This window comes from Haliotis rufescens, unplaced genomic scaffold, assembly GCF_023055435.1.
Source record: "Haliotis rufescens isolate VD_foot unplaced genomic scaffold, xgHalRufe1.0.p SCAF_11, whole genome shotgun sequence".
Lineage (NCBI taxonomy): Eukaryota > Metazoa > Mollusca > Gastropoda > Lepetellida > Haliotidae > Haliotis > Haliotis rufescens.
In genome coordinates, this window is record NW_025963791.1 from 28,827,494 (window position 1) to 28,839,608 (window position 12,115).

Consider the following 12,115-nt stretch of genomic DNA (forward strand, 5'->3'; position numbering starts at 1 on the left):
AAAGAACATTATATTTCTCACGATACAGGACCATTCACTGTACATTCAATTGTGATCCTGGTTAAGTAAGTCACTTTACGCTGGGAACTGTACTGCATTCAGATACATCTCATCTAGTAAACATTATTTATTCACACCATAGATAAATATTCTTTTGAACGGAGGACATATGAAATGTGAGAAAGTATGGAGGCACCATGTCAGTCTGAACACATGGTCAAGACTGAATTGAATAGCATGGCTCTTGGAAACGAGCCCAGTGATAGAATTCTAAAAATATTAATCCACCCAGTACAAATAATGCCTAACAAATGATATTTAGTTTTCCGTCACCATTGTTACTTACCAAAGAATTTATTTTGCTAGTGACCCTCTAACATATTTTTGGGTTGCACACAAACTAAATACATAATGGCAAAGCCAGAGAATAACCAGTCTGGATTATTGGATGAAACTGATTCCATTTGGCGTAAAGGGCAAAATAGTGGTGAAAATGAATGAATGAAAATCAGAGATATCTGTTATCTGTCTAAGCTGATCTTAATTTAAGCACTTAAACCAATTATGAATAACCATGAGCTATTTATCAAAATTTTATTTAAATCAAATTTGAAAAATAAAGGTTTTTCTTAACGCCTACACTACATATATTCAGCATGTAATAAAATAAACCTTTTTTATGTTATTAAAAGCAATTTATCCAAAATAAGACTGGGACAAAAGCAACCCTAAATCTACAGCAATGAAATCTCCATCTTGGGAACAGAAGCAGCGTGGGTGACAGACCATGAGGAGGGGTCTTATCAAACTGTTACGTCACTTTGAATTCAAATACTGATATAATTTCTTGCTGCAATGGCATTGAATTCATCACACAATCATTTCATGTCCCAGCGCCATTATAGGGTACAAACCCCATCGAATAAACCTTTATTGATGCAGTTAATGGCTGAACTCTCATGCGGATATAAAATGGATATTAAAGCGTTGCATAACACCCACACTATCAGTGATTGACAGGTCAGTTCAACAAACCCATGTCTAGCTGATATCCGTTTTGTGTACATACACCCTTAAACTTGTGAATAATTGACCAAGTAAAACCATTATTTAAAGTAAGTGATATTTAATTCTAATTTTAAATAAATTGAAATAAGCATTGTTGGAACCTCTTGTTCCTCCTTGCTGAAGGAAAGATTTAACTTGTTTAGGTGAGGTGAGGTGAAATTGGGTTTAACGTCACGTCCAACAATATTGCACTTATATAGCGACGTGCATGTACGTGTATGTGTTTGTGTGGCTGCTTGTACTAGTCCAGACTGATGCCGATATATAGAGAATCTCACCCGAGTGTCTTTTGATATCAAATATATCAACACGAGTTGATAAAAGTGGAAAAATTCCGAGGCTTGCCGAGAACTTTTGCCACTTTTATCAACAAGTGTTGATATATTTGATATCAAAAGACACGAGGGTGAGATTTTATTTATCATCCAACATCATTCTTCCAACTTTTTCAATTTGTAGACAGTAATTAGCAGTGTCTTCAGTGTAAAAAGTACTGCCAACAACTTCAGTAGCAGAGCCATTAGTGATGTCATTTGATTGTGACGTCATGGTAACCAGTGATGTCACAATGGTCTGCAAAGCATTGTGATGTAATTTCATTGCAGCGATATCTACAGTGTAGATATCGCAAAAGCGATATCTACAGTGTAGATATCGCTTGATCTCATCCAAGCGATATCTCCTGTGGGAGCCAGTTTTGGATGATAAATAGTGCTAGCACACTGAGATACCATGCCACAGTTTAACATGAATACCCCACTCGGACACAGTATACTGACTTCGAGCCGACCAGTCCTTGTTTTAGCCCCTTAATGTCGAGCGCCAGACAGGGTAACAACAAGTACGATCTTTTAACGTCTTTTGGTATGACGCTCTCAACTTGTTTAGGTTAGTGTAGACATACACTCCTCATCCTGGGGGAGACCAGAGCCATCTATATACATGAAGTGTTCACAGTTGTCACATAGGTCAGTGACCTTGCACTAGGCAAATACATACGTGGCTATTGCACAAGGAACCTATATACATACTTATAACCTTGGGCAAACTAGATATAAACTTGACTGAATCTTGACGGATTATATATCAACATAATACAGTCATAATGTCTATATGTTTGTAAATATAGTTTGGCCGTTTCAGAGAGAAACAGAAGGTGAGGCTGAAATACAGGGAGAAAGACAAAGAAAGAGAAAGCAGGCCGAAAAAGCAACAAGGATGCTAAAAGACACCTAGTTCAATAAGGAGTCAGACAGCGATGATTTATGGGAGGGAAACGCAGATGAGCTGATTTCTGCTCGTTACACAATCTGATAATTGACAACTAATAATGTTTCTCTAACAAGCTGCTTTGGTAGAAACAAAATGGATGTCAGTATATTTTGTCACTGCAAGATCAATACCATGGGAGGAATAAACAATGAGTGGGAAACCTGTGTTGCAAGTTCAGCCGATCCCTGAAACCAGTGGCATATCCTGAGTCACTGCGTGCAATACCACACCTGTCCACACCCATAGGCGGGAATCATTCATAATATGGATTTCTTACAGCCACCATGTAAACAATCTTGAAAATGTACGAATTTTGGGCTACATTGTAGTGTGGGATTAAGATGCTTATGTAATCTAAACACGTGTCATCTAACACTCCTGTGTGGTGTCTTAAAATGTTTCACTAAAGTAAATAAGGGGTATACATTTGTGAAGAATAAAAAGAACACCTTAAAACATTAAATATTTTCCTTTAATAAGATACATTATTTTGCCAGGTCATTTTTGTGAACTTGCACCAAAAGAGAAATGGGATTCAATTCCTAAAAACACACCATATAATGTTCATGACATACGTATTGATATTTGATATATATTTAGCTGGGTCGCGCTGACCATAAAGTCAAACATTGATTTCAATGTCAGACAGAAAACAATATCTGTTAACATTCATGATATGAATGTACCAAACTACCTCCACATTTTCTTGCTAAGGGGCTCTTCTCTAATTCTAAGATTAAATTCTTTTTGAATATAAAGCTGATATGTTTTGTTGATCCTAGAACGTTTGGTCCAACATTCAATTTTCTGAGCAAATATTTGACAAAGTTTAAGCCTTACACAAAGACACATCTTCTGTCATAAATTGATAAAAATGTTTTAAAATCATAGAGACAAGGACTGTTTACATAAACAAATATTCACACATTTCAAAGAGGAGGTGTTAAAATTATTACCAGGATGAGGTTTAAAATTCTCAAACAATTCATGAAAATGGGTGGATAAAAGGGCTGATTTGAACATCCCAAATTTCATTCAACAGAAAAACATGCAATAAATCCAATAACATTACAATTTTGTGTCCAATGCTTAAGCAAGGTAACTTAAAAGGATCCATCATTCCAGAAAAATCGCAATCTTGAAATTTGTTAAACATACATGTTGATTTCATGCAAACAGTTGAAAACAAAAACAATAACAAAAATCGTCAGAATCCTGATGATAAATTCTCAACATCAGCACTCATTGGGGAGAATGGATTTTAAAATGCCAAGCATTCGCACATCAGGAGAAGCTAAACATCCCTTGACCTTCAACTTGTCTGTATTTCAACATTATCGATTGCTTATGAAAATTCACGGTTTGTTCGTGGACAAACATGGCCACTTGTATCTCTGTTTGTGGCAATGCTCAAGGGATCCAAATCCTGTATTTGTATCGAGGTGTTGGCCATTGAAAGCAACTAGTAGCCATAATCCATAGCACTCTTTTTGCAAAAAAATAACAAATCCTGCCTGTTTCACCTTGACTATTTTTTCTCAAATTTCAACTAAAAATTGAATTTGTGAAAATCATTGATGTTGTTTATGAATGACAATCTTTCAAAGTTTCCATTTTTGGTTTTCAACATTTCAAACAGTGGCTAGTCTCAGGGATGTGCTATCTACACAGTAGAACATTTAAGTAGAAACTTGAAGATTTCTATTCAAATTTAAGATGAAATAATATTTTGAACTTAAACAGTTTTTTTTCTAGTTTTTTTACATTTTGTTGAATATGCTTAGAAACAAGATGAAAGCTCAAACGCGGTTATCAGGTGAACAGAAGAAAGGTCACTGTTATGTTAAAACCTAGGAATTCAGCATATCATTTTGAAAAAAAGCATAACGATTACAAGACTACATTCCTAAATAAAATCTTGAAATACAAATTACAAAAGAAAGATTCACTAGAATGTCATAAAATATTATTTTCAGTATTCTTTTAATGGTTGAATGGGAAGTCGGTATGTTGGTCTGTTGGTTGGATACGGGTGGGGTGGGGTGGGGTTGGGTGTGGGGGTGGGATGTGGGAGGTAGTGGGGGTGGGTACTTTACAGCACGTATGTTACTGTACAGATTGTCAATATGCCAAAAAGCAGGTTGCAATTCTCAATTTCATCACTTGCTTGATAAAGGTGTTAGAATCTACACCGAAACGTCGCACTAATTGTAATAAAGAAGCTGTTCATCCATAGAAATTGTTTTACTTCAAATTTAGTGTAGTCTTGTAGTAATAATAAACTAGATGGTCAGGCCTTACAAACAAAATTAGATAGAAAACTTGATAATTTGCATTTTCTTTACAAACTTTGTATTATTTTTCTAATTTGTTTGGACAGTCAATATATGACAAAAGCATCACAACATTAGAAAGAAAACAGTAATTTGCAGTTTCTCAATTTTACCATTTTCAAGTTCATTAAAAAAAGTTAAAAAAATATCAAACATCTTTCAGATACTGAAGACAGTGAAATGTCTCCAAGCCTCATGATGATGACTGTCAAATGTCAGCTGGCTTAAAGTGCACACCCATCAAGGCAGACCTAACCTTGTCTTCTCCCTTGCCGCACAGCTAGTTTATATATGCTGCCTATGTCAATTACCACATCGCTACAAATTGGGCTTAAACATATTGACACGGCATAGGTGGTCATACGTGCAAAATCGGCCCAACTTCTCTTGCCCTTTGGTATTTTTATCACTGCTTCCTTTGCACACCTCTCTTAAGCATGATTATTCGCTGATTAAACAAAGACGAAGGATGGTTATCGGTACCCTATGATGGATCAGTTCACGTAAAGAAAAGTGTACAGCGTATATCTGCCTATCGTTGTCAGTCTGCCTTCTTGTCTGAATGATCAGGAGGTATGGTATCAGGGTGCAAAGTATCCTCGTGGGGGTTAATAGGGCTAAATGTCCCTTTAAGTGTAGGCTTTTCCCCTTAAGGGGCATAGTGTTACAACCACAAGGGCTATTAAGAACAGCTTCTGTAAGGTAAAACGTTTAATGGTGTTCACTGTTGGTTAAGGGTAAGGGGGAGATGCTTAGAATAGATTGTATTTGTGAATTCAGATTAATACATGTCTAAATCATTAGTTTACAATTATTATGGGTAACTTCATGTTTTTGTCTTTTTTTTGTAAATGTGTATATCAAAAGGGATGGAGTGCAGATGTTGATTTTTTATTCAGCTTTATTGAATAATGGTGAGCAAAATATGATTTTGGAAGATGGATGATGTAGAAGATGATCTTTGACTTTGAAAAAGGGGATGCACAGAACTCCTGTAACAAAGTCATGAACACGTGGTAGGAAAGGCTGACACATAAGGTGTCTGAAAAATGGGAATTTTCTGTTGAAACAATGATGTTTTTTGAATTGCAACACTGAACCAGGCTCCCAAAGATGGCATGTCTCAAGGCTGACAAATTATTTTTTCACCTGAGACCTCAAGATCCATGCGAAGCTGACAGTGTCCTGAAGGCTTGGAGGTACAAAATGGACCCTTTCCCCACTAGATCTAAATAATTAAAGAAATGAGCCATGAAGACAGCATTACCAATTATCAGATGTGTACATATTAATGAGAATTCCACTTTTTGCTATTTTCCACACTTGCATGTTTTGGAGTAATAAGAACATTCATTGTTAAGGAATTGTTAAAATGTGCGAAATAAGTCATAGCTGTTATCCTGAAGCCATTTTCTAATATTTGAACATGAGCAGGTCCTTGATCCAAGCTGAATTTCCAAGGAGACATAGGTGACGACAGTGCAAACATATGGTGAAAAGTTCATCTTGGGTCACAAATTTGCCAGAGTTAGATTTTCTCAAAAAGTTGGAAAAATCACTTTGTCACTCATTTTTGCCATATTTCTGTTTGTGTTCGAGTCCACAACTTGTAATCAGTAGAAACAACAAAGTTGATAACCACCATAACAATATTTGAAACGATTCTGTAACTTCAAATTTTTAAATTGCACATTGGCCAAGGTTGGCCCTTTTCATACCTGGTCCTTTAAAATATGAATAGAATGAAACCCTAGAAAGCCCATCAGATACAACACATTATACTCTATACTGCTGTTCTTCCTCCCCTGTTTGGATTCAGGCTTAGAACTGGTCACCAGTAAACAATGCTTGTCGTAAGAGGTGGCAACGTGTGATGGGTGGTCAGACTCAGGGAGTCTGTTGATTACATTGAAGATCCGGGGTAGAATAGGTCTTCAGCAACCCATGCTTGTCGTGAGAGGTGACTAACAGGATTGGGTGGTCAGGCTCGCTGACTTGGTTGGTGCATGTCATCGATCCCAATTGCGTGGATCGATGTTCATGATGTCAATCACAGGATTGTCTGGTCCAGAGTCAATTATTTACACACTGCCGACTGCCCTCATATCGCTGGAATATTGCTGAGTGTGGTGTTAAACAACAAACAAATAAACAAACATTGTACTCTGATAGTTTGGGACGCTCCTCATAATTTAAATCACAGGTTTATCTGGTCAAGACTTATTTAAAGGCTGCCATAATCAGAGATTATAAATATTGCTGACTCTGGTTTAAAAGAGAAGAGATACATTTATACCGGTAATAGGGGATATGAGTTTGAAATTGAACCTTGATCCATGATCTATGAGTGTAATACAAACATGACCCTCCCCTAGTGTATGTCGGCTTTACGTACAGATTAATACGGATTAACTTCGATAAAACCAAATGACAAAACATTATCCGTGCTACATAAAGTCTTTGTGCATGATCACAATTCCATCACCGTTTCTGTTGTTCCTATCATGTCAATATCACATTCCAGTGGCGACATCATTATGTCAACACAAACAATACCTATATCTCCGATGACGACCCGTCAGCATACCTGGCCACCTAGCCCAGTGTTCCTCGCTGGGGGTAGAACCTGAGACTTGACCCACAGAGTTCCACAGGGAGGATTACACCCCAGATACTCTCTTTTCCATGCCTAAGAGTGTATCACGGCTATGCTCGAGTCAAGCTTGATTCGCAAGTAAATTATCAATGATCTCGTGGTGACAGCCAAGTGGAGAGAGCGTAATGGTTTCAGTGAAAGGCTTGGGGGTGATTTTAAGATAAAGATTTTGTTTGATAAAACATAATGTTTTGTTGTTGTGTTTGCAACTTTGGTCCTAAAATGCAAAGAGAGACAGCAGTATTTTTTATCTTTGACAAGATTGTTGTAATTTCCTCATGCTAAGATTCCACGATGGATTATACTAATAGCGAAACTACTTTATGTCATTAAAGGTAATTAAAATAAGTGTCATATGACCAAAAACTTTGAAGTAGTTAGTTAACATGTGATAGATTTCACCAGTAAATAGAGATAGGGGTGGCCCAGTTGTTTAACATGTCTGAATTTGCTGACATAGTTGTGCCCCTTAGGCGTGTCAGAATCCTATGATGTGGGTTTGAATCCCCAATATGGCCTGATTTATGTCCTAGCTGATACAATTTATCACATCCCATACAAGGCATCTGAATACATTAAATGTCTATGGATGTTATTCATCTGAAGCAGTACTGATCGGCAGTGCTAGGTCGATGGTGTGTTTCATCAAGAAAAGCAGCATGGCAACCCACATCGCACTTTTCTGAAGGTCTGGCAGTGCTTTGGGGAAAAAACATGATGCAAGGCACGGGGTGTTTGATAATGGCCCAAGATGGAACTTCCTTCATATGGTATAACTATTGGTAAATGAGGATGCTTTACCTCGAATACAATAAATATTATACAAATACTTCTTAGAATATTATTCTTTAATATAGCTTACTTTCGTTTCATGCAACATGTCCTTCACACAATGGTCATAGACAGACAGACAGACAGACAGACAGACAGAGGCAAATGAAAATCTGGATCAGTTTGGTACTAGAAACACAGATTTAAGGAAAAATAAAATTACAGGGCAAGATTCTGATCATAAAATCATATGGAGGAAATCCGGCTTAAGTTAACAGCATTAATTCAAAACACTGTAATTAAGACAGTATAGGGTAATATGAGAAAGGGAAAAATATATCATATCATCAATAAACGGTTCATAATAATTCACAAATCTGAAAAGCAAATGAAACTTGAATGTGAATGAGCATGATGGGTGTCACTGTAACTTTGCAGGGAACTGAACTCATCAAGTCTGGATAGGAATATGAAACACATTTGCACTTAATGACTTTTGAGTTAAAGTTCAGTTAAAATGTTGCCAGGATGTGAGTTATGGGCGGCCACTGAAGTAGCCCCTCTCACATCCCTATACTGGAGTTATGTTTATTGTAAACTTGAAACCATGGCCAATCCTGTGAGCTACCCACAATAATGAGACTTCCACCATGACTGTCACAGCTGAAATCTGTCACTGCTTATGTCAAACGTCTTGAAATGTACATGTGTCTATTTCAAATGCACATTTTGAATGATTTCTTAATTTCATCATACCAATTGTATAAATATTATGGTAGGAAAATGGACAAAAGCAATCATCAGCATTATTTTGAATTGAATTGTTGAAACTGAGTAATGATTAACTGCTTAGTAAAACACACTATGATAAACTTAAACTTACACATGGGAAAAAATCATACCATGTTTTCATATATTTATACCGGTATATATATACTGCTTCTTGCATCATGAATAACGCTCTCTCTCTCTAGTGGATAGAGAAAGAGCGGACGGTCTCTCTCTCTCTATCTCTCTCTATCTCTTTCTCTCTCATATTAATATAGAGCCTGCATGTACAATTCACACTTAATGAGTCATGTGAATATATAGCTTTATGCTACATACCATAATAACACAGACTTGTGCTATCATAAATTATAATACTTCACTAGTGTCTAACATACCTTATACCTGATTACAGAGTCTCTAGCATCAACAATCAACAATAGAGACAGAAATCGTTCAGGTTAATACAACTGACAGATATTTGAACTGGGTTAGTGAATCAGTGAGATTGAGACCATGCGCCAAGCTGCCATGTGTTTACCACTGTGAATCAACCTCATCGAACTGATGACTCATATATACATCAGCTGTTTGGTAGGTGATTGACAGCACTGTATAAATGATTTATGATGATATAATGCCCTAATAATATAGTATTTTAAAGAGGTGTGATGTCAATATTTTCATGTTGTGATCACAGTTATAATAATATAAAACACTAATTTTTAGAATTTTGATGATTTATTACATTAAATATTTATGTTCTGATCTACAGATCAGATAAATATGATAAAATAATCAAATGGTTAAAAGAGATGTTTAAACAGAGGAAATATGTATTTTCAGAATCTGAAATAAACATTCTTATTTTCTGATTAGGGGTTTAAATCATATAAAATCATTAAAATCATATAGTTTTCCTAGAGCAATATATTGTTAAGACATAATTAGAAAGGTAATATACAACAGTGATTTAAGAACTTCTGAAAGTGGAAAGCATAGGAAATAGTTGTTAGAAAACATTGGCATAGATTATAAAGAGATTATCTCTAATCTATATTTTGAAAAAAAAGAAATGCAAATTTGAAACAGAAATTTTACTTACCTCGAGTTGAACTCCAAACAAATCAGGATTTTTCTCTGGTTCCCGTCGAAGAGTAATCGACGTCTCTGAGGAACTGTCACTCAAACTGCTGCAGGTATCATCAGCCATTGAGGGCATCACAATAATTTAAATACAAATGATCCAACTGCTATATGCACTATATGCACATAGTGTTAAGAACGCTTATATCACGTACATGTCACAACGCAGTATATATCCAAGTGTCACAGACTGTCACACCAATCTGTGTCAGTGTTCTGCGTCAATATCAGATGTTCCCTTTAACAAAGCCTGGTCCAAGGTAGGAAATGTACACCTGAAATATACGAGATCAATGTTATGGTCCCAACTATGAAAGACCTATGCTGAGAGTGAATGAAGTAATTGACGACTAACACATGGTACTCGCCACTGCGGTTGGCTCGATCCAACTAGCTCAGCAGCCCACAGCTGATTACCTGGGCCGGTCCACTCTTACAGGAGGGGAGTAGGGCAAGACAGGTGTAAACACAAAAGCTGTTGACAGCTATCAGGGATGTTGGGAGTGATAATGTGGCTGGAGGCAACATGGTTTGTGTCACAAAGTACTAGAGGATAAAACACCCACAGTCATAATCTTGATAACGTTGATGCAATAACACATAGAGCCCTTGGCCTGCTTCAAGGAGCTTGCTCAGGGAGAATTAGCTGGGCTGTAAACAAACCCTTTTTAAGCTTCTTCTAATTTTGAAAGCTTGCTGGTCTAGACTACTGTGGCTAAAAATGAATTCTGTTGTTTGAAGGTTTTTACAAGTAGGCCTCAGTGCTTCTTTTGAATTGCTTTGATCAATATTGTGGTTTTGTATGAAAATCTTTATTGGATATAATTTTTTAATGACTGGCACGATGAGCAAGTAGTCTTTGGCTGAGTGACTACAAATGATTAAAATGTTACTTAAAACCATTTCATGTTTGGACAGGTGCAAATCACATTAGCTTTGGTAAAGAGTAAGAGTTTCCTGATATTTGGGGCAGAAAAAACTTTATATCTGGATATACTTGTACAAAATAATATTTTATTTTATAGTTTATGCTTTTGTTCCATCACAGCGATCTGATACAGTAACTATTTTATCCCAAATTATATTTTCACAAACGTTTTAAACCTTTTCAATACAACAATGTGAATTAACATAGATCAATGCTCATGATGTCAATCCATGGATTGTCTGGTCCAGATTCGATTATTTACAGACCGCCATCATATAGCTAGATTATCACTGGTTGCGGCGTTAAACAACAAACAAACACACCCCCCCCAAAACCCCACTTCAACACCTTAACAGAAGCTATATAAGCAATGATGAGTTCTCAATGGAATCAGTCAGTTTTTACAGGTTAAACCACAGCTCTTGGACACTCTGAATGTAATCACATGTTTTCTTGACGTTTTAAAAGATTTGCTCTTTCCAGTAAAGATGGAGAGTTCTGTTTAGCATCTTAAAATCTATGAAAAGCTACTTGTTTCAGACTATGTAAGTTAATGTTCCAGGGAGATTTGTGATGACATTATGATCTAATATCCACTTTAAATGGTCTAATATCAACACTACATGGTCTAACATCCACACTACATGGTCCAATATCAGCACTATAATGCCTAATATTCACACACAAGGTCTAATATCAGCACTACATGGTCTAATATCCACACTATATGGCCTTATATCCACACTACATGGTCTAATATCAGCACTACATGGTCTAATATCCACACTACATGGCCTTATATCCACACTACATGGTCTAATATCCACACTGCATGTCCTAATATCTACAACACATGATGTAACATCAGCACTATGGCCTAATATCAGCACCAAACGGTCTCGTATCAGTATAATGGCCTAACATCAACACTATAGTCCTATACAAGCATTCCACTTGACACCGACAAGTCAGTACACTGTGATAGTCCTGAGAACTTGGTCAACACAGTTTTAAAATGTAGATATTTTGTTTTAAATTTTATAGGGAGTATATTGTTTATCTGAAATACATTTTATATTCTCTGCCTATTGTCATATAAAAATGTGCAGAGGGGAGAAATATCCCTGCAAATAGTGATCACGCTCTGTCATAATCTGTTGTCATGATAGCAGC

General features: G+C 36.4%; 1 protein-coding gene across 1 annotated transcript in view; it reads right to left on the reverse strand.

Moving 5' to 3' along the window:
- LOC124132604 (ras-GEF domain-containing family member 1B-like) overlaps positions 1–10,404 on the reverse strand; it is a 151,543-nt gene extending 141,139 nt beyond the window's left edge. Inside the window, exon 1 of the mRNA XM_046496598.2 lies at positions 9,974–10,404. Coding sequence (XP_046352554.1) covers positions 9,974–10,090 — 117 coding nt within the window. The 5' untranslated portion in view covers positions 10,091–10,404. The remainder of the gene's footprint in view (positions 1–9,973) is intronic.
- Positions 10,405–12,115: the final 1,711 nt, after the last annotated feature.